We start from the raw sequence: 24,139 nt of genomic DNA, 5'->3' as shown, positions 1-24,139 counted from the left end.
CATACTTACAACTTTTCCTATTTTCCAACGGGGTGACAGATTAGGTTGATTCAGTATATATAATTGAAGCGCATACCAGCTACCTCAACCTATGGGTCTGCCATACAGATTTCAAGCTGAGAATACACCCCTAGGTATTTAAACTAGACTTTAGTCTCGAAAATTCCAAATCTTTGCATTCTAGGCCTTGGCCATTCGAACTCTAGTTTCCACTGTCGTAGTTGGTCTCCTAGGAACTCATTGCAAACGCAACCAAGACACCTTTGGTGGGGAAATGGTGTTCAGGGAGAGCGCTTTTGATCGCCATTCTAACTTGAAGCAGATTTGAGCTCGAGGTCGAGGTACACTCATACTTTGGAGAAATGGCGAGATCTGATAAGATGTATTTGGAATGCAATATCGAAATTTTTTGAGTTTGAAACTAACTCAGATGCTCCGATTTTCCCTCTTTTTCTTTTGCTTTGCAGTCCAGAACCTATGTAGCTTCAAATAGGTCCTTGTTTTGTTACTCTTTCTTTTGATCAGGGTTAGACCCTGTAGTTTTTGAAAGAAAGAATTCTATTTTACAGATCATGTTGAGAATAGCATGGCACTCTGAGCACAAAATGATTTATTTTTGAAATTGAAACTAAGAATGAGTTCTTAACCGGGTATTGAGCCTACGACTGATGACAGTATACCACACGACTCAACAATCGGATGTTAAGCCTACGACTGACCACAATACACCACGTGACTCAACAAAGGAAATACAAATTAAAAACAACCTAAACACAACTATTTACACTCACCGAAATCAAAATGACTCAAAACAAGAATTAAAACAAACAAAACCACAAACATAACACTTGGATACTTTCCACTGGCAGGAGACCTCTCAGTTCATGGGGAGCCTGCTTCTCCAGGTATTGTTTCCCACCCTTTCTTATTTATGGCTCTCATATCACTTTGGCCCTCAATCTCTATTTCTCTGAAAAGCCTTTTCCTTACTTTTTCTCTTAACGCACATCTCTCTATTATTTAATCTCTTTATTTTTTTTTTTATCCCTTCCCAGGTGTGGTTGATGGATAAGCCAGAAGTTGTGGACCTTATGAGGGGGGTCGAATATCCAGCTCCATTTCTAGTTCATGCTTCGCACTGGGCTCGATACCTCACTGCTTGGAGGAGAAGAGAGTTTTTGGCCTCTATAACTAGCTTTAGTTGTGCCCTTCCTGGCGAATGCATTGGCAATGGAGAAAAAATAGAAAACCTGACTCGACCATGCCCCTAGTTCATCCCTTTGACCATATATTTTGTTTTTGACTTTTTGAAACAATTTTGACCAACATGAGAGTTTAAATTAACATGCTTGTTCGACTTTCTATTTTGAAATCATGTAAGTCAAGTTGTGAGTACTGAAAATTTTCTTTTTTTTTTGGGTCCAAGAAATGGTCCCGTTTTGGAAAAATAAAATAATTTTTGAGAAAATCAGTCAACTTCATTAAAAGTCCTCAAAATTGTTTTTGCAAATGGCCAGTAGCCGACCAACTCTTGAGATGCATAACCTCAGATCCGAAGTTGCTTTGTTCTGTAGCTGAATCTTTTAACGGAATAGGAAAACCGAATTTTAACGAAGATGAGCAAATTGGACAGGGATGGGACAACCGAGTTGAATAAGGATTAGCCAATCAACATGGATGAGACAAGCAGACTGAAAATGGTTGGGGCCGAACTTCAGGATGAAGTTGCCTACACAGCCCAAAGCTGTGAATCAAGCCTTACATAGTTCTCGGGTTAAGGTACACTCGGGTATTAACACTTTCCTTTTGCGCTCTAACTTTTGCCAAGTCCGCCCTTTTAGGTTTTCAACTTTGCGAGATCTTTATTTTTTTTTCTATTCACTTCTCTCTCTCTCTCTCTCTCTCTCTCTCTTTTGTTTATTGTTTTTTCATTTTTCTTCTTTCCTTTTCTCTTTTTTTCTTTTCTTTTTTTTCTTGCTCTAACTTTTGCTTGGGTCACCCTTCCGGGTTCTCGGCCCAATGAGCCTCTTAAGGATAGAAAAGTTTAACTTGTCCATGTTGATCGGTTGTGAGATCTCTAAGCCATCTAAATCTACAAGAATGGCTGCTGTTCTAGACCAAATAGTCTCTGATGATATAAGGGCCCATCCAATTAGGTCTGAATTTGCCCCTAGTGTCATGGATAGGAACTTGATTGTCCTTCAGCCATAAATTCTTCTCTCAAGTTCTGGGATTTGGCTTTCTTGTTGACTTTCATTAGCTTGAGAAATGACCTACTTTGAGTCTTCGAGCAGATCTGACCTTTTTTGCCCTTAGTTCAAGGGTTGCTTCTTATTTGGACATACAAGCCTCACATTTTGGTTGATTATTTGAACATTCTGAATCAAGGTTCAAGGTTTGAAAGCGAAGGGGTCGAGTCTCAAGAGTGATCCTATGTTGTACGAGCTCAAGATCAATTCCAGGTATATCTTTGTAGGACCACACAAAAAACATTTTTGATATCTTTTAATAAAGCTACTCGTCGCTTGTGCTCCTCTAAAGACAATGTAGAACCAATCTAGACCAAGCCAAGATCCTTCTCAGTACCCACATTAACAGACATGATCTCATTCATTGAGGGCTTAGCATGCCTCTCTTCCTATCAGTCGATCAAATTTTTGTAAATCATGAGGAATTCCTTCCTCTTTGTTTTCACCATAGGTTTGGAATTTTTTTTTAAAAAACTTTGGTCAATGCAATGATTTTAAGGTAGAAAGAAGTAGGTGAAACTTACTACAATTCCATTCAGAACTTCTAGCTTAACTGGCTCCATGATAGAAACAGACTCAAAAGAAAGAGTACAAAAGACAAACAAAAACAAGACAATGATGTCCAAGTTAACACCGCCGAAATCACCAAACTCCGACACAACAAGGCTGACTCAATACAACAAGACTAACTCAACACCTAAGTCAGAATGTAAAATAAACAACATTTTCAAAGTGCTAAAACAATGTGTGCCATCCACTACATCTGGAGTCAAATGAGTGCCATCAGCAGGTGGTTCATCCCTGATCACATAGTCACATTATCCCCCAAGTTCATTGATCCAGTGCCGGTAGACTTTGTAGGACCTAGTAAGGTGATGACCTTGTTGTCAATTAGGTCCTGTACTTCACGACGAAGACAAAAACAACGGTTAGTGTCATGGTTGGGTTGCTGATGGAAGGCGCAATACTTGTTAGTATCATGCTTGGCCGGAAGGCGATCAGGGAGAGGCCAAGCGTCAAAGGGTTTGAGATGGCCTTGTCCTATGAGGACTTGGAGAGTTTTTGATAGGGCCATGTAAATGGGATTGAAGGTGCGGCTACCAGTCCTGCAAGTACTGATAGAGGGGTTGCCAGGTGTTGACTGGGTTTGGAGATCTCCAACGGGTGTAGGATTGGAGCTGAAAGGGGTGTTTTTGGCAAGGCATCCCATTTCATGGCTTACCCCCTGGTTCAAAATGCCTCCAACCTGAGCGACAATCGTGTTATCCACAATCTTTGTAACAACAACAAGCACTTGTTGTTTGTTCAACCCTTTGACCTTCAAAGTCTCAATAGCCCACCGAAGACGTGCATAAGGATCAATATTTGCCCCGGTCTTGTTCTTGTCACTTGCTTCAGCTTTACCAAGGGATTGGATGACTAGGCAAGGCCCATTCATTGTTAACATGTCATCACTCAGGCTTGAGATAGCTTCAGGTTGGCCCTTTCCAATTGTGGTTTGCCCCAAGATTAGGGAGATTTTTGATGTGAAATTCCTGGCATGTGATGTGGTCAATGATGGAGCCAAAATCCCAAAATCTAAGTCTGCCTCAGTTCTCTGAAGATCTTTAATCATGCTCAATAGCTCAAAAGTAGTAGGTTCGACCATTAGTACCTACAATGCATTTGATGGGGTTTGAGATGATTGGGGTTTAAGTTCATCCATCATACACATGTCCGTGATTTCTGGAATGAACACCTCAGGCTTGGGTAAACGGGCCGGAGTGATGTATATGCTGGGGTTGTAGGTGGATGGTAGTGTATAGAGTAGTTAAGGTGGAGAGGTAATGGGTTAGGGGTGGCCTGAGGTCTTTTTGGTGGAGCTATGATCCCTTCGTCAATAAGATCCTGAATCTTATGACGGCGGCGGATGCAACGGTTTGTATCATGAACAGGTTGTTGATAATAAGCACACTGTTTAGCAGGGTCATGTCTTGGTGGAAAAGAACTTGGGAGGGGTCGAGGTTCTATGAGCTCTAGGTGCCCTTTCTCTAGCAGTATTTTCAAGGCTTGAGAGAGAGCCATGTAAAGAAGATGAAAATTTCGATCTTGGGAAGGGTTTTTGATGGGAGTGGTGACAGTGTTTACTTCTGAGCATTTCGCAGTTGTACTAGCACTAGTAGCATTGGAACTGCGATCAACATTCTTCCTCATAGGCTCATTACCTTCCACAATGATCCCTTGTCTGATGGCATCCTCGACTTAAACCACTATTTCATGGAGGTCCGTAAAGTTGAATAGTGGGAGGAGTATCATTTTCTGTAATAGCCTTTTGTGTAGGTTTCTGACAATTATACGAACTTGCTCTTTCTCTCGAGACTTGTTTGCCATCATAGCTACCTTTTCCTTCCATCGATTAACAAACTCTGAGAAGCCCTTCTTCGGTTCTTAACGCGTTGCCTCAAGATAACGAGTTGTGACCTCGATCTATGTGTTGTAGAAATATTAGGAAATGAAAGATTTGGCTAACTCCTCTCAGTTCTATTTCATAGAGTCCTCTAATTTAGCATACCAGATGACAGCTATACCAAACATGGTTCGGCCAAATAGCAATAGCTTCTGAAGTCTAGTCAAACCCATTGGTTGCAGAATATTAGAGAAAAGGTGTAGATGCACCATTGGATCTCCAGAGCCATCGAAGCGGTCAAACTCGAACTCAAAAGGTGCCTCAGTCTGCTGAGCTGGAGCTCTAGACACCTGAACTAGGATTGAATCTGCTTGGATGGGAGGAATAGGAACACCTTCAGTCGGTGGATCCTGAGCTGTAACATTGGCAGTGGTACCGATATAGGAGTAGCCACGTTAGGTGTATGCGAAGCAGAAGCTGCAACCGGCTACTGTTGTTGTTGTTGCAACCTATTCGTGACCTCAGTTTGATAGGCCATGTCATGTTGGAGCGAATCCACTGATTGCTGCAGACGCACTTCAACAAAAAAGGCCTTGGATGACGGACTGATTTTGTCTCCAAACATCAAATTTTTGTCACTAAAGTGATCTGTGATGAAAAAATTGTGTCACCAACGTTCATCGTCTATTTGTCGTGGCATAAAGTACCTGGTGACGAAAAATCGTTTCATCGCCTATTCTTCATTCTTGGCGACGAAAATTTTCATCTCTAAATGTTGAATTTTTCATCCTCTATAACATCCATTTTGTCACTATAATTAAATAATATTTTATTTTTAATTGTTTTGATGACGAAATATTTTGTCACAAAATATTAAGATAAAGGTTTTAGTGATGAAATTTATCCTCACCAATGATATAGATTAAGATGATAAAACAATATGTCGCTAAAATGAGCACAAAAGAAAATTCTTCAATGATAAAAAACAATTTTGTCGCCAAATATTTCAAGTTAGTGACAAAATATTTAGCAAATGTGACAAATTATTTGTTGGAACTATATCATTAGTGACAAAATTATTCGTCAAGAAAAGTTGTTTGAAAACTAATAGCAACAGTTTTTTATTTCGTCGCTAATAATAATTAACATTTTTAAAAATGGGGGTAATATTTTTAATTTTTAATTTTTTTTCACTAAAAATTGCCTGCACATTTTAATAACATGTTTAATAAAATATCTATTACATATCAATAGAAAAACTTGTTCATTTCTTAAAGACCACAGTCGAAATATGTCTCATAATATCCACACAAATAGAATATCAACTACGGATTACAAAACACGTCTCCTAATATCTATAGAAAACACGTCTCCTAATATCTATAAAAATATAATGTCAAGTGCAGATTGCAAAACATGTCTCCTAATATCTACAAAAATATAAACTTTACAACGTAACTAAAATACATGTAAGGTAATATTAACAAAAACACAAAATGAGCAAGATCCTACTCTCTATATTACCAAACACATCCATCTTCAATCTCCAATTTGCAACAAAACAAAACCAAAAAAAAAAAAAAACGGATGACACTTACTATCTTATCAACAAAAAAATACAATTTAACATTTTTCGAAAAGTGCATTTTTGGACTTAGTTTTGAAACCGGGAGTCTTGTGCTAGTTCAATAAGTATCCACAACTTACATTGGTCTCTCTTGAGGTGTTCAAGGCATTTCCCGGGCCATCTCGTGGCTGTTTCACGATTTTAGCTCCCATTGGCCTATTTTCAAGGCTAAGTGTTGGAAAAAGTTCATTGTTCGACTTAGTTTTCAAACCGGGAGTCCCGTTCTGGTTCCATAAGTTTCCACAACTTATATTGGTGCCTCCTTAGGTGTTTGCGGTGTTCTCCAAGCCTTTTTGTGGCTGTTTCATGATTTTGGCCTCTGATGGCCTATTCTCAAACCTAAGTGTTAGAAAACTGCATTTTTGTACTTAGTTTTCAAACTGGGAGTCCCATGCTAGTTCCGTAAGTTTCTACAACTTAAATCGGTTCCTCTCGAGGTGTTCGGGGTGTTCCCTAGGCCTTCTCGTGGCTGTTTCATGATTTTGGAGCCCGATGGCATATTTCCAAGCCTAAGTGTTGGAAAAGTGCATTTTTCTACTTAGTTTGCAAACCGGGAGTCCCGTGCTAGTTTCGTAAGTTTTCAAAAATTTCATTTGTCCCTCCCGAGGTGTTTGAGGTGTTCCCCGGGCCTTCTCATGGCTATTTTACGATTTTGACCCCCCGATGGTCTATTTTCAAGCCTAAGTGTTGGAAAAGTGCATTTTTTTACTTAATTTTTAAACCGGGAATCCAGTGCTAGTTCCGTAAAATTTCACAACTTACATTGGTCCCTCTCGAGGTGTTAAGGTTGTTACCGTGGCCTTCTTGTGGCTGTTTCACGATTTTGGTCTCTGATGGCCTATTCTCAAGCCTAAGTGTTGGAAAAGTGCAATTTTGTACTTACTTTTCAAATACGGAGTCCCGTGCTATTTCCATAAGTTTCCACAACTTACATCGGTCCCTCCCGAGGTGTTTAGGGTGTTCCCCGGGTCTTCTCATGGCTGTTTCATGATTTTGGGGCCCGATGGCATATTTTCAAGTCTAAGTATTGAAAAAGTGCATTTTTTTACATAGTTTGCAAATCAGGATTCCCATGCTAGTTCTGTAAGTTTCCACCACTTACATTGGTCCCTCCCGAGATGTTTGAGGTGTTCCTTGGGCCTTCTCATTTGTTTTTTGATTTTGGCCCCCCTGATGGCCTATTTTCAAGCCAAAGTGTTAGAAAAGTACATTTTTCTACTTAGTTTTCAAACCGGGAATCCAGTGCTAGTTTTGTAAGTTTTCTCAAGTTACAGTGGTCCCTTCCAAGGTATTCGGGGTGTTCCCGAGGCCTTCTTGTGGGTGTTTCACAATTTTGGCCCTCGATTGCTTATTTTCAAGCCTAAATGTTCGAAAAATGCATTTTTTCTACTTAGTTTTCAAACTAGGAGTCCCGTACTAGTTCCTTAAGTTTTCAAAAGTTAGATTGGTCCCTCCTGATGTATTTGAGGTGTTCCACAGGCTTTCTCGTGGCTGTTTTACGATTTTGGCCTCCCTGATGGCCTATTTTCAAACCTAAGTGTTGGAATAGTGCATTTTTTTAAATTAGTTTTCAAACCGAGAATCTAGTGCTAGTTCCATAAGTTTTCACAAGTTACATTGGTCTCTCTTAAGGTATTCGAGGTGTTCCCGTGGCCTTCTTGTGGTTGATTCACGATTTTGGCCTCTGATGGCCTATTCTCAAGCCTAAGTTGTTGGAAAATTACATTTTTCTACTCAGTTTTCAAATAGTGAGTCCCGTGCTATTTCTGTAAGTTTTCATAACTTACATCAGTCCCTCCTGAGGTGTTCAGGGTGTTCCCCGGGTCTTCTCGTGACTGTTTCACGGTTTTGAAGCCCGATGGCATATTTTCAAGCCTAAGTGTTAGAAACGTGCATTTTTCTACTTAGTTTGTAAACCGGGAGTCCTATTCTAGTTCCGTAAGTTTCCACAACTTACATTGGTCCCTTCCAAGGTGTTTGAGGTGTTCCCTGGGCCTTCTTGTGGCTGTTTTACAATTTTGGCCCCCGGTGGTCTATTTTCTAGCCTAAGTGCTATAAAAGTGTATTTTTCTACTTAGTTTGCAAACCGGGAGTTTCGTGCTAGTTCTGTAAGTTTCTACAACTTACATTGGTCCCTCCCAAGCTATTTGAGGTGTTCCCTGGGCCTTCTCGTGGCAGTTTTATGATTTTGGCCCCCTAGTGTCCTATTTTCAAGCCTAAGTGTTGGAAAAGTGCATTTTTCTACTTAGTTTTCAAACCGGGAATCTAGTGCTTGTTCTGTAAGTTTCCACAAGTTACATTGGTCCCTCCCGATATATTCAGGGTGTTCCCGTGGCCTTCTGGTCGGTGTTTCATGATTGTGACTCCTGATGGCCTATTTTCAAGCCTAAGTGTTGGAAAGTTGCATTTTTCTACTTAGTTTTCAAACAGGGAGTCTCGTGCTAGTTCTGTAAGTTTCCAAAAGTTAGATTGGTCCCTCTTGAGGTGTTCGGGGTGTTCCCGTGGCCTTCTCGTGGGTGTTTCACGATTTTGAAGCCCGATGACCTATTTTTAAGCCTACGTGTTAGAAAAATGCATTTTTCTGCTTAGTTTTCAAACCACAATACTTCATGGGAAAGCTTCTTACCCCTACCATGAGTGATCTTATTTTTCATCTCTCTTTTATTACCTGAAAAGTGAAAATACAAATTAATTTAGAGGCAAAATTTGCCTCTTCTTTAGAAATCATGAATGCATTTAAACCAATAAAAAAATGAAACATAACAAAGTGAGTCGCCAGGCCAGATTTCACAGCAGAGGCAACACGGTCACGTTTTGCGCCCAGAGATTCTGCTGCCTCGGCTCATACTGTGGTTAGTAAAGCTGCAGCCGAGGCAACTACAACGCTAGCGTCTTGATCCCACATTGCTAACATACTAGCTCCGTTGCTAGTAATGTGTTCGATATGATGCTGTTGCGCTTCTGTGCTGCTGCCACTAGTGGCAAAGCCCCGCTATTGCTCTAGCCAACTGTGTGAGAGAAAGGGTTGCATGTAGTTTTGTTGTGTGGAGTCGAAACTCCTCTTTTTTCTTCTCGTTACGCGATCTAAACACTTGCGTTAGTGGTTTAAGTTTTAGCCACCCCTTCATGTGATTGAACTCTATCTACAGAGTGAGTGAATTATAAATTTAGTAAGAAATTACTACATTTCTCAATATGAAAAAAGGTTGTATCAGATGAATGTTCATTACACAACTAGCATCCAGTTATGCAAGCTATAAAGCTTGGATACTTGTAAAATAGATAAGATATTTAATATTTTCAAAATTTTCTTATTTCTTACCAAAGAAGAAATTGAGATTAAGTAATTAATGTATCCATACAAAATTGACTCTTAAATTAATTTAAAATTCATAAATCCAAAGTCAAAATCAAGCAAATTGAAATTATAAGAACTAAAATGATACAAAGGTACAAATATATGAACTAGTAGTATAATTTTCCCAATAATATAATTCTAAAAATCATAAGAAACAATAAAACAAATTCAATATATCTGGCTATACCAATATCTTATTTTCTTTTAAAAAAATTTCTATGTTATGGTATTGGTATATGTATACGTGCTTCATAGAATGTAAGCCTAAAAAATGAGAGAGTGAGAGTACCCATGTGTTGTCCATCTTGTTGGTTATATATATGCTTTTCCTGACTTCCTTCTCCAATGTTTCCTCTTCTACATTCCCTTCATCATGCTCCTTTATCCGATCACAGGCATTCAAGGGCAAGAACAAGCTCTAAAAAAACAAAGAAACAAAAAAAACCTAATTAGGGCAGGCAGAAGTGGTGCATTTTAATGACTTGAACCACCCGTGCAAAAGACTCTCAATTTTTTTTTTTTATTATTTTTTTTATATTTGACTTGTTTCAATTTTTTTGGATGTAATCATGTGGACCATCAATGTGACGACCCCAATATGCGTATAGGGAATTACCTTTATTTACCTATGGGTTAATGTGCTTTGATTTAATTATATCTGTTCGAATTGAAGAATTATCTATTGAGTAATGACTTTAAAACTAGAATTGGCGACCTTTATGGGTTCAGAAATCGGAATTGAGTACATAGATATGTTAATGGGAATTTTTAGAGCTATTTGGGAAAATTAATTGGAAATTTATTTCGTTAGATTCGTTGAGGTATGTTTGGGTGGTTAACTTTGCATTGTAAATTGAAGGCCTTAGAGACTTCAGAAACTAGAACAGAGTACATATTTATGATCAGCATAATTTTTAGAGTCATCTGGGAAGTTTAATTGAAATTTGATTTCGTACGATTCGTAAGGGTGCGTTTGGCTATTCCTATTTGTGATAAGTATATATATAGATATATATGATATGAGTGAACTCAACATTTGAGCCAAAAATATCTAAGGGAGAGGGAGAGAGAACCGTGAAAGAGAGAGAGAGAGAGAGACGGAGAGACAAAGATTCTCTAGGAGAAGCTCACCATTCATGGGGGTTTGAAGATAATTGAAAAGAATTGAAGAGGGAGGAAGAAGATCAACCATGAAGCTTGGGAAGATTGAAGAGATTAAGGGGAAAAGTAAGGATTTGAGCTAAGGTATGTGGCTTTAACTATTATCTTTGTAGATAATTCATCTACTACATGAAATCAAGGATTGACTTGGAAGATTAATATGTAAATGAACAAGTGTGTTGGGTTATGAATGAAATGGGTCGAACTCAAGGAATTGAACCTTGATTTCCTTAAATTTGCTTGAATTGGGTTCAATCTTAAGAATGATTCATGGAATAACAAGGTTTGGTGTGAGAGCCAACCATGTGTAAGATATATTTACATGATATTGGGCATATATTGTGGAAGTTTGAATATATAGGAAAAAATGAGATTTGAATTTCCAACTTTAAGCAAGAATGATGTAATTGAGGTGAATTTCTATTTGAATGATGTTAGTTTATTACGTTGTGGGGTAATTTTACGTGTTTTTGGGTGATTAAAGTTGGAACCTAACTTAGAAAATGGAAAAACAAGTGTCAAAGCCAACCAAGATTTTCGAACAGCAAATTTTGCCTAAAGCCGCACTTGCGGTGGGACTTCCCGCACGTGTGGCAGTCCATTTCCAACACCAAATCTAATTCTGCTACAAAAGCACGTTGTTCTGCACGTGCAGCCCTGTTTCCCACAGGTGCGGGACAACTTTGTTTCAGCCAACTTCAATTAGGCATATCTCTTGCATCCGGACTCCGTTTTAAGTGATTCTTGAGCCTAAATTCAAGGCCAGGAAGTCTAGTTTCCAATGGTGGTGGTCTCACACCTAAATTCTAAGTACACAAATAGATATGCCCAAATTAGTGATGATTGTTCACATTCTGTCTACCAGTTTAATACCATTTCTTCTTCTAAACCAGTTTCCTTTCGATTCTTCCTATTTTCCTAGACACGGATTATGAGCTATTAAGGACTAATGAGTTTAGAACCACCAAGGCTAATTGATTAAAAAACAAGAAAGAGATTGGTTATATTCTCATGTTATGCTATGTGTATTGTGTTTGTAGGTCAACGAGGAGATCGTCCTATTGTTACCAGAAGCCCATCACTGTGAGTAATAGTCTAGTAAAGATATGCTTTTCATTATCTATTTTGTTAATGTGTGACACGATTCTTTGAATATCATATTTTGTTAATGTGTGACATGATTCTCTAAATGTCATATTTTGTTAAAATACACAAGTTTCCAAGAAAAGTAAAATGAGTCATGAATAAGAACTGTGAATTGTTTATAATATAATATGGTGGGCCCAAGGCCGTTCTGTTTATTTGTTTCGCTTATGCTATGGCAAGGTACGAATTGTTCGGTCTTTAAGACCTAATCGTTTTGGGATGGAACAAAGTGCTGTACGGAACTAAGTGCTACAGTGTGAGTCACCTATAAAGTCCGTACGAGACACCTCTTGTGTCCATACATGCATGAATTGGGCCGAAGGGGAGATGGAGACATGTCGATGTTCCATCTACTCCATGATCAGATACAATGATATGATATGATACGTTTGGACCGAAGGTCATTTTGATATATGATTGGGCCCGAGGCTGTTTTGTTATACATAGACCCGAAGTCATTCAGAACATATGATATGAATACAAAGGTTTTGACATCGCTATATGACTCATGTTATGATGTGTTATTTTATCTGCATGAATGGATGTCCTATTTTAAAATGTGCTTCTAATCTTTTGTATAAGTGGGCGTACCACGTACTACGTAAAATGTTTTGTAATAGTTCCGTTATATATTCCACTTGAAAGGGTATGGTTTATGATACGATAAATGGTTGCTTTGAAAAGATTTACGATACGTTTCTAAATTGTGAAGTATGTTATCCTAATGTTAAGGACATCATTAATTAACCTCTTTACTTTAGTATTACTCATTGGGCGTTAGCTCACCCCTTTTCTTTTTATATATGTAGGTGAGCCATCGGGGATCAACACTAGAGTTGTGTCGAGGACCTCCTCTCTGCCAAACCAACCGGGTTACGCCTCCGCGTTGAGGCCTTAATTTTGTATTGGGAACTATGTAATTTATTGAGTCTTATGTAAGTGTGTGTGAGATCTGTATAATTCTGTGACTATTATAAATATGGAAGCGTATTTAATTGCTTAAGCTAATGTAAATCTTCATGTATACACAAGCTTAATGGGCATTTTGTCTGTGTTGATATTTGGTTCTGCTTAAGGCCCCGTATTTGAATACATATTATTATGAATTTTTTTTTTGAGGCCTAATCACAGGCTGGTCACAGACCAAACTTTTAGGGGCTCGTTTGGGTCGTGACAGTTGGTATCGGAGCACGAGTTATGATCTCACACACATGCCCATTGAGCATGAGAGTGTCTAGAATACATTTAAGTTGCATGTATTTAGTAACGAAATAATATGTTGTGCATTCTTAACGATGTTTGTGAGAATGTACAATCAGTTAAGTATTGAGCTTGAGAATTAGATCTCTTATGGACTTTGAGGTAATAAGAAGAGATCCATATGTATGGTTTCACAGATTGAATTTTGTAACTAAGGAGGATTCGATAATTGTTATGAAATGAGAATGGGTTACATAATGTGTATGATATTGAGGCTAAAGTTTTGAAAGATGTGGAATATTGGTGTTCTTAGGATATTCAAATTGGTAAGTATAGGCATGTTTGTGGAAACGTGATGTGAAAAGAGATTAAAAGTAGTTTCTATATGGACTACATGTGAAATTAGACTATGAAGAATTTTGGGAAACTGAAGTTGTTGCTAATCAATATGGTGTATGGAATTATGAAAATTGAGAAATGTCTTGATTAATAATGAGTATGGGACTTGAGAGTTAGGGAATGGTTTGATATGAGAAGTATAGATGAAGAAATTGCCCCACCCATATCTTTGTATGTTTGTGTGTGTTAGGATTAAGGATGTATTACTATGTGTTATGGTGTAGTTAGTAGATGATACCTGTCGTGTTAACGGTCTCCATCTTATGACCCTAGAAGTAGATAATGGAAAGTAGGGATGAAATGGAAGTTAAGTCTTTGTTGAGTCAACTGGATAAGGTAAAAGGCATATTTCCATGCGGACGTGTCATGAGAAACAATAAGATCAAAACAAGAAATTAAGTTTGAACTCAGTAAAGGAATCAAAGAATGTGATATGAAGCGTTATGTATGTTTACATGACTATTGGAAAGTGTAGAATCCTTTTAAGCGGATAAATAGAACTTGAGCTAATGTTATGATAAGTAGGCACACTTCGATGGGTGTTTTATGTGTTTACGCTATTTGGGAGCAAAATGTTAGTTAGAGTCCATTTACTTATTTGAATCATTTAGCTACAGAACGAGTTGATCAGTGGGCTAAGAGTATGTGTTAGGAATCTCCTTATTACTTGAAGGATCTATTTTATTAGGATGGGATATGAAATTGACTTAGTATCTTAATGCAAAATATGGGGAAGATAAGGAAACATTATTAGCATGCCTACGTAAGTTATTTGTGACCTTCGACTTTTGGGACCCACCTAATTAATTACCAATGAGATATATAAGTTGTGTGGAAACTACCATTTGGACTAATGTGGTTAAGAAATTTGTGGACCAAGGTTTGCATTTGATATTCTTAGTCTCCTTTGAAGTTATGGAAAACAAAAGAGTGTAAGCATGGTTGGCATTTGAGGTTGAACTGTGATTATTGAGAATTATGCGAATAGGAATTATGTGAATAGTAATACAAAAATATATGAGTTTATGGACAATGTGTTTTGTGTTTTACTACTATGATGTTGACTCTGTGAATCATTATAGCATTACAAGATAATTTTTGGTGACTGAATCAATTTGGATTAATAATCTGTACATATATGGTAATGAGTTAAACTCCGGTAATGAGAAAATCGACTGGTGAGAACCGTTAAGTAAAAATAAAGTAAGTGTGAATTGAGAAGGACTAAGAGAGGAAATTTTGTGGTAAAGGGAATCGATAAGTATATTTATATTGAGCGGAGACAAGAGGACTGGAACTTAAATTTGGTTAGCAACCTCATTTGCCCCATTCGTTATGAAAGTAAATAGACTAGAAATATTTTGAATTACCAAGACCATTGTTGTGAAGACTTAACTTATTAGTGAGTAAGAGCCATAAAGTCGTTAATTTAGAACTCATTTATTTATTTCGGGTTTAATTGTTGTCGGATGCATGTGTCATTGGAAACACGAATGAGCGGTGAATATTTCCTTATTCTTTAAAGAATTATAATATTTGAGATTGTTGTAATTGATAGCTTACACTACAGGAAATGCCACTTTTGGCGACCAAAATATTGGTCGCCAAAAGCCCCATTTTTGGTCGCCGAAACAATTAGCGACTAAAATATTTTGTCGCCAAACTAGTCGCCTATACCCTGTCGGCGATAGTATTGGCGACTAAACTATTTTTGGTCGCTGAAAGTGAACGTTTTGGCTACTAAACTCTGGTTAGTCGGCAAAGGTTATCTTTTGGCGACTAAAATATTAGTCGCCAAAAGTGAACATTCGGCTACCAAACTGTGAGTAGTCGGGAAAGGGTATATTTTGGCGACAAAATATTTAGTCGCCAAAAGTGTTCAAATAAAATAAATTAAATTTTCAGCGACTAAAACTTTTTGTCGGAAATAAGTTTTAGTCACAACATTACTACATTTAGGGACTAAAGAATTTAGTCGCCAAAAATATTATTTTTCATTTTATTAAACTTTTGGCTACTAACCATTTAGTCACTAAAAGTTCTACCTTAGGCGTGGTGACTTTTGCCGACTAAAACTGTTCGTAGCCAAAAACCTATTAAGATTCATTTCTTTACTTTTTGCCACCAAAAGTTTTAGTCGCCAAATGATACCCTTTTTTTCGTGACTAAAAAATTTAGTAGCCAATAGTTTATTTCTCTCATTCTCAAATTTTTTAGCTACTAATTATTTGGTGGCAAAAACGTTTTGGGTTATGTTTTTGCTACTAAATTATTAGTAGCCAAAACTTTTGATTACCTATTTGGCTACCAAAACATTTGGTGGCCAAATAATTTTCTGTTTTTTTTTTTAAAAAAAAAAAAAAATTTGTAAACAACCTGTATTCATTTATATTACATGTACCCTGTATAAACAATATAATCCATCAACACTAAAATATATTATCAACCATTAAAGCATTCAACATAATACATGAATAACCATGATTTAAATCCATACATAATACATGAATAACCAACGTTAATAATTTAAATTACAACCTGTAAACATAATACTTTCTATTACATTTGTAATTAATACAGCAATGATACACAAATACCAGAGAAAATCAATGAGGAAGATTAGTGATTTGAAGCAGCTTAATTACGTCCTATAGCACCCAAAGCAAGAGAGATTTAGTCTTCTGTCCAGCTCTGCTCAACAATTTCACGCACCCTCCGGTTGTATTCACGCTTGTTCTCACTAAACAACAATGCTGCTTCTGAATTTGCAGGTGAGTTTGCATTTGGATCACAGAGCATTGACTGAAATGAGAAAAAGGGGAAACCTGCATTTGGGCTTGGGTTTGGGTTTGGATCACAGAGCAATGACTGCAATGAGAAAAATGGGAAAAATCAAAAAACATCATACCTGAACTAGTGACCAGTAGCTTTGTGGAATCAAAACATTCCTAGAAGTTATATCTATTTGGTATGGTAGAGTCATGCTTGAACAATTGACAAACTGCTGAGTTTATTACATGCATTTGCCAGTTTTGCTCATTTATTTATTAGTAAAATGATTGCACAGTATGAATTTAATACACACCACGTATAAACACGTGCCCCAAGTTGTTATGTTATATCTATGAGCCTGTTAACAATTAATGAAAGGTTGGCCGCTATTTTGCCACACTAAATCCAAGGGATAGTATGCATGGAGTGGCCAACATGGGTTCAATTCTGCTACCTTATGAAAATTTGTTTAAAAAAGAAAAGTAAAAGTTCTGTTAAATAAAGTGGATAGATAGGTATGCACAAACCAATCAACTTTATTTTGCTGCTCTCAAATATTTTTGTATTTCATTCTAGATTTCTCATATTTTATATTACCTACATAGAGGAAAGTGGAAACCATAAACAAAAAAATAAATAGCACAAGAGCCAAAGGAGATATGTTTTGTGCTAGCATACTCTAAATTGGTTGCATGCTTGACGCCCTTTTTTCTCAAAATCAACAAACACGAGTCTGTCATACTCCACCAAAAAATTGACAGAAAAAGTTCTTTTAAATAACTCTTTTTCAAGCAAATTAACTACAACAGCTTCAGTTTACCATTTCACTAATCATTCGAAACTAGTATCTTTAAATCAAAATCAAAGGGTGATTTTTTACTACGAGCAATATCATCTGACCATTCCTAGCAATAGATATTTTTGAACCATATATACACTCCATCATACCTGGATAGATGTCAGTATACCAGCTATATCATATATTGGACTCCACTGATTTTGTAGAATATCCAGACAAATACTTCCATCTGCATAAACTGGTCCAAGCACAAAACAATAGTATGAGCAACTAGCATAGGCATATATCTTAGTGACATTATGTTTCACCACATAAGAGAGGAAATCAAATATCAAGGAGCAATGAAAAGACACAAAGAAAGCAGGATTCCGTGCAACAAGCTCCAGTGGATATGGCACGAAGTGTAATAGAAGCATGCAAACTAATAAACCCCAAAAAAGTAATAGAAACTTATAAAGACAAGTATAAAGCTATGTTGGCAGTCCTAAGAGGAGTAAACAGTATTGAAGTTAATATTAGTGGCAGAGCATGACTTCTGAGGATGCAGTGGCAGAAACTTATACTTTCCATAACACAACACAATAATCTGCTACCCTCTCAATCAAGAAAGCAAAAGGATTTAATTACTTATGACAAATAGATTTTACGTGGAGCCTTCTATAAACATATCCATTACCTTCCCACTTCTCAACTTCAAGCACTTAAAGCAAACCAGGCTCAACAACCGCTTTAGTTCGCTCACATGGGAAGGATGATATACTGGAATTGGTAATTCTATATACCCAAAGTGACCTGAAAGGTAAAAAAATGAACAAAACTTTAGCAATACTTCAATGTGTCCAGCGGTCATGACCATTCAAACTTCTCAGTGTAATCAGAAAATAAAAAGGATTAAAACATGAAAAATACCTTCGCACAACATTAAAACATTAAAACATGACCATTGCATTCACACTAGCCATGTTTCTCAACCCACACAGTACAATTGAGTGAAGTCAAGCTAGTGAAGCACGAGTGAGTGAGTGGAAGTCAAGCTAGTGAAAAATTAAATCAATAAAGATGTCATTCTCCATCTACTTCCATTCATAGGGATAATATGCACCTCACATGGCCATTTTTTCAGCCCCCTAGCTTACATTGTATAGGATTAGGATTTGAACTAATACTACTAAGGGAAAATTACATATCAGTGGAAAGTTTACAAAATATTAATATATCAGTCAAATTCACTTTACAGCCATATATAACAACGTAACGGGCGAGACTGCAGTTTGAATGTTTTTAAGGATTGGATTTGGGATGGCCAAATTAATCCCAATACCCAGACTGGGCCAAACCTAGAGTGGCATATATTTCCTTTGTTTCCCTTAATCATCATTAGGTAAATCACACATTTTGTTTTTCTAATTCCTTTTAACATGAATCCCAACCCTCCATTAATTAACCCAGATCACTTCCTATACCTCTGCTTCTGCTAACTTGGATATCCGCAGCCTATATGCAAAAAACTGAACTACTTCTTACTAATCGTCAGAGAATATATGTATACATGCTCTTTTAACAAAGAAGAGGATGGTCAGAGAATTCTGGAACAAGTGCCTTGATCAGTTACGAGTGTTATCTCATGGTGCTTCAAAAGTGGAAGGACTTGACAGTGGTAGAGATGAACTTCTCTATAACAACAACAAAGAAACTCACTCTCTCTCTCTCTCTCTCTCTCTCTCTCTCACTCACTCACTCACTGAGTCAGACTGATGATAAATTTAAATGAACCCTACCTAAAGGGCTCTCACTTATAAGAAAAACCCTTGACAACCTATGGCAAGGCTATCAGATTTGTGTTATCTGTGCAGCAGAATTGGCTATGAGACGTGATAGTTTTGAGGGATTCTGACCCATAACTACGTGTAAATCCTAGTTGATTTTATGGCTCCCAAAAGAAAAAAATGACCATTAAAACATTATAAATAAAACATTAAAACATGACCATTCATACTCAACAAACTCTTCATCAGCCATCAGAGCACTACCCTGTGATACAGGTTCCTTCATACGCAACAAAGTTATATTAGATCCAATAATTTAACCATACCTGCAAAGGACAGCATGTGGTATGGTTAGGCGACACCTTTCACCATCAAGTGGGTCACAGGGACTTTTTATATCATGTGCCCATATTCTTAACTTCACTGTACAAGGTAACTTTACTGCAGCCATCAAGTTTTTTTTCCGGGATACATTACTGCAGCTGTCAATGTTTCATAGATGCCCACCATTAGAAAACGTTTCCCCATTTTTGATAGGCACCACCATTTTGAGAGATACGATTAAAAAATTTGTAATTTTCTTACCACATTCCCATGCTTCACTCTCAATCAGGATATGCACAAAATTTAAGTTCACGATTTCAAACTAACAGAACTGCCACTAACATAAAGAATTTCAATCTCCCCTTCAACTATATGCAAGACTTTGTAATGAATGAGATAAAAATCAATAAAAAGGGACTACCACCTCCAGCAATCCTTGGTCTTCTTCTCCAGTTCATAATGAATGAGACTTTTGACAATCATGTTAAACCAATCAATCCTTGGTCTTCTCGTCCACCACCTCCAGCAATCCTTAGCCACTGAAGTGTTTGCTATCTTCCCAGAGGTCCACAACCGACCACCATATATACCTAATACCTAATAGTCAACCTGTTCCTAATTGTGCTTGTTCAACATATTGAGGAGTTTAGAAAGCAACAAGAACAAAAATACAACCTGTTTTGGATAAATTAAGACATGCACACTACATGCTTTTAATATAAGTTAGTATTATACAAACACTGAAATTATACTTTCAGGCCCACAAACAAGGTCTATAATATAACTCACCACTCCCATTTCCCAACCACCTTTACAAAGTACCTCATTTGAAGTTAAAACAATAACACATGTTCTCAGGAAACAAACACAACCAAATGAGGGGGCAAAAAAGAGTAGATGAAAATGAAAATGGATGAAAACTTAATGGATGAAAATGAAAACTTACCATCATATACATATACACATCAGTTATGATAATTTCAGAGAGTTGGGACACTGTAAATATGGTGGTGGCCCACACACAGCTTAGGGTTTGGATAATACGAATGAAAAAATTATAATTATTAATATTTATATAATTTATCATTAATTTACCATTAGTTTTTGAATGTTACATTCATATTTTTTCATTTGAGATCTGACTTAATCAGTGACCAACTCAAGCTTAAATACAATTTAAATATCTTCAAGTTTTTCAAATCAAATTTCAACAATCCATTACTAAATCGACTTGAACAGTAAACAAGTAAATCTTGAACAATGTATTCTCAACTCAAACACTATATACTATTTCTTTGAAATGGATCTGGCTCGAGCGGTTACGAAAGCGAGAAAGATTAAGAATGATTTTGTTTGAATTACCATAGGAGAAGGAGAGAGAGGAGGATTAGAGTCGCTGAAGAGGTAGTGAAAGAAGGCTTCGAGATGGAGACCTTTGCGATGGAAGATATTTTAATTTCAACAATGATAGAGACCACTAATTTTGGAGCTCTAAAAAGACCACTAATGACATGGCACTCAATAAAAAAAGAAAAAAAATACAACACCAAGGCCAAAACATCAAATCATTCCTGGTGGGACCCACTGCCACATCATTAGTGATAGCACTAATTAGTGCTCTCACTCATTTTCCTTTTAATTTTTGCTATTATATCAAGTAAATAGGAACCAAATCAAAATTTTATTGCTATTATATCCCGTTACACAAAAATGTCAAATCTACAATCTCTGTCTTCTCACAATATCACAAATTTAGACACCATCAAATACATTAAAACATATAAAAATAAAACAACCAATGTTTTATCGGCACGTCAAATTCAAAACTCGAAGTTCCATTTTTTGAGAAACATATTTTTTTCCTAAGAAACAGGGGTACATTCAAATTCATTAAAAGCTTTGATATTTCTTGCAATCCCAATAATGCATTTTCAATCTTCAAATTTCAACAATTAAATCAAAAACTATGATATATCCATATACTCAAACACATGCATATACATATCATATATATCCATAACATGAGTATATATTACCTCTCTGTTTTTCCCCTCTAGCATCATCTTGAGCTCAGTGATCTCTCCTTCCTGCTCCTTATTCTGACTCAAAAGCTCCCTCTCACTCCTAAGCACCATAGCCAGAGTCCTTGTATTCGATTTCACCTCCGTCAAAGCCTTCTTCTCACTCCCCACCGACCCCGACCCCGAACCCAACCCCTTTCCAAACAGCTTCCGATGCAAACCGGAGAAATTCGACCCATTCTTTGCAGTCTTCTTCAAATCCTCCGCTATAAAATCCGCCGGAATGACCAAATTTGCCGCCTTCTTCGGCTTTGCCGCCCTCTTCTCTATCAATTTCTTCACCATTGCACTAAAATTCTCATCATTCTTCAGTCTCACCTGAGCTACGTCCGACGATTTGGCCTTGACGATGGCACGCGAAGAGTTGTGCTCTGCTGCTGCGGTCGGAGATTGGCTCCGGCGGGCGGTGGATCCGGCGATGAGGCGTTTGAGGGAGGATTGCTTGGGTTTGTTGAGCTCGGTGGAGGACGATGGATCGGACTGGTGAGACTGAGTCGAAGATCGAGAATCGAAAGAGCTGTATCGCAATGCAACGGATTTGATTGAAGCCATTTTTGGGTTTGGGAGTGATTGGTGTGAAGATCTGTGAGTGATTTTAGCGTTTGAATCTCAAGATAGAGTGAGCATTTCTAGGGTTTCTGATGAGAGAAAGAGAGAGAGATTGTCTGAAATCTGAGACATAAAAACGGGAGAGGCGTGTGGCAGAGATTGGTCGTGATATGGGGGGAGTGGCTTCTTGGCGCTGTCTGAATTCAAATTTTCGCGTGAGAGGCGTGCGGTGCTTTCAGCACACCGGTGATCAAAAAGTATAATTTGATGAAAAGTTATTTTTATGCTAAATTTGGGAGTTGATTTTTTTTAATAATTTTTAATTAAAATATAATGTAAAAAAATTAATTTTATTTGAGGTATTTTTTTAGTTTTTTACGAAAAGATATGTAAAAAATAGAAAGAGATGGTGGCGATAGTAGTAGTAATGGTAGTCGTAGAGGTGAAGTAGCGACAGTAGAAGTAATAGTGGTGGTGGAATGGTGTTTGCAGTAGTGGTGAAGGTGATAGAAGAGATGGGTGGTGAGAGAGAGTGATAGACAGAGAGACACAGAGATGAGGGAGAGAGTGATAGACAGAGACACACAAAGATAGAGAGAAGAGAGATGAGCGAGAAAGATAAAGAGAAGAGAGATGAGCGAAAGAGACAGAGAGAGAAAAGAGATGAGAAAAGAGATGAAAGAAGAAATAGATGAGTGAGAGACATAGAGAGACACAGAGATGAGGGAGATAGTGAGCAATGTGAACACAATGGGAGAGAGAGATAAACAGACAGATAGACACATAGAAAGAAAGAGAGAGAGAGAGAGAAGAGTGAGAGACAGACAAACAGACACAGAGAGAGAAACAAAGAGAGAAGAGTGATAAGTGAGAGAGAGATAAAGAGAGAAAGAGATATAGAGAGAGACAGATAGAGAGACAGACAGAGAAAGAGATAGAGAGAGACATATAGAAAAATAGAGAGAAACAAGCGATGAGAGAGATATATAGAAAGAGAACGAAAAGAGATGAACGAGAGAGAGAACAGAAAAATAGAGACATAGAGAGAAGACAAATGAGAGAGATAAAGAGAAGAAAGATGAACGAAAGACACACAGACAGATAGACAAACAGACAGAGAAAGAAGAGTGATGAGTGAAAGAGAGAAAAATAAGAGTGGTGGTAGTTGAATGGCATTTGCAGTAGTGGTAAATGTGGTAGAGAAGATGGGTGGTGAGAGAGAGAGATGAGTGAGAGACGAATAGAGAAAAGAGATAGAGAGACAGAGAAAGAGACAGAGTGATGAGCGAGAAAGAGACAAAGTGGTCGCTAAAAGTGCATTTTTTTGTAGTGGATCGATAAATCGAAAGGGAGCTCAATAAATAAAGAAGACAGATAATTCAAAACTCTTTTCAAAACTTAATTCAAATCAATATTTTAAATATTTTAAATATTTAAATATTTTAAAAATATTTTAATTTTGTGAGAGACAGATAAAGAAGAGAGATAGAGAGAGAGACAGAGATAGAGTGATGAGCGAGAGAGAGAGATAGACAAAGTGGTTACTAAAAGTGTATTTTTCTTATAGTGGATCGATAAATCGAGAAGGAGCTCGATAAATAGAGAAGATGAGAGTAAGAGAGTGAGCAAGACGAACATAGTAAGAGAGAAATAGACAAATAGACAAGTAGACAGAGAGAGATAGAGAAGAGTGATGAGTGAGAGAGAGACAGGGAGAGAGAGATAGACAGAAAAAGAGATAGAGAGAGAAAGAGAGAGAGAGAGATGAAGAGATAGAAAAAGAGAGAGAAACAAAAGATGAGCGAGAGATAGACAAAAAGAGAGAGAAATAGAGCTAATATTTGCTGCTAATTTTTTTCGAGTCAATGAAAAATAGATCAGGCTTGTTAAATTAATATTTTTTAATTTTATTTATTGTTTATACTTTTTACTTTATTGGAGTTTTATGACTCAGTTTGTGAAAAAAAAATTACAAAATTTAGAAATATTTAGAAAGTATAAAATTAAAAATAAGTCTTACAAATCAGATTTATTTACTCATAAGTCAAGAGTGAGTTTTTTTTTACACACTTACCCCTCGTTTTGATAATGAAATTTTTTTAAAACTTTTTAAATATATGTTTTGTGTCTGTAAAATGATTATTTCATTAGTACTGGTAATAATATTGAAAAATTTATTAAAATGATAAATAATTGGGATATTTTGTCTTTTATTTGTGAATTTTGATTTATTCTTAATTTATTAGTGTTATTGAAATATGATGATGTAAAAAGTATAAATAGTTTAATTGTACTTTTTAAAAATAATAAATTTATTATTAA

At 36.9% G+C, this 24,139-nt stretch overlaps 1 protein-coding gene and 1 long non-coding RNA gene across 2 annotated transcripts; both read right to left on the bottom strand.

Moving 5' to 3' along the window:
• Positions 1-15,946: 15,946 nt before the first annotated feature.
• Positions 15,947-18,110, bottom strand: LOC145803148 (uncharacterized). The gene is made up of 2 exons (XR_014345262.1): positions 17,247-18,110; positions 15,947-16,394 (listed from the first exon to the last, which is right to left on the bottom strand). It is a non-coding gene; the product is annotated as an uncharacterized LOC145803148 (long non-coding RNA).
• A 444-nt stretch (positions 18,111-18,554) lies between these two features.
• Positions 18,555-21,820, bottom strand: LOC145802380 (uncharacterized). The gene is made up of 4 exons (XM_082895087.1): positions 21,224-21,820; positions 21,067-21,123; positions 19,085-19,143; positions 18,555-18,591 (listed from the first exon to the last, which is right to left on the bottom strand). Exons 1-4 carry the CDS (start codon positions 21,818-21,820, stop codon positions 18,555-18,557), a joined length of 750 nt encoding a protein of 249 aa, XP_082751213.1.
• Between the last annotated feature and the right edge of the window lie 2,319 nt (positions 21,821-24,139).

This window comes from Camellia sinensis, chromosome 11 (assembly GCF_055761805.1).
Source record: "Camellia sinensis isolate YWXY chromosome 11, ASM5576180v1, whole genome shotgun sequence".
Taxonomy (NCBI): Eukaryota; Viridiplantae; Streptophyta; class Magnoliopsida; order Ericales; family Theaceae; genus Camellia; species Camellia sinensis.
Note: the sequence above shows the minus strand (reverse complement) of the source record. Positions and strands in the feature narration are given on the sequence as shown.

Excerpts from the sequence above, each read along its gene's own strand:
- LOC145802380 (XM_082895087.1), bottom strand. The coding sequence starts at position 21,820 with ATGGCTTCAATCAAATCCGTTGCATTGCGATACAGCTCTTTCGATTCT. Across the intron at positions 19,144-21,066 it reads AGCTTTTAATGAATTTGAAT|GAACCTGTATCACAGGGTAG; the intron begins GTACCCCTGTTT and ends TTGCGTATGAAG. Across the intron at positions 18,592-19,084 it reads GAGTTTGTTGAGTATGAATG|GCTGCGGATATCCAAGTTAG; the intron begins GTCATGTTTTAA and ends TTTTGCATATAG.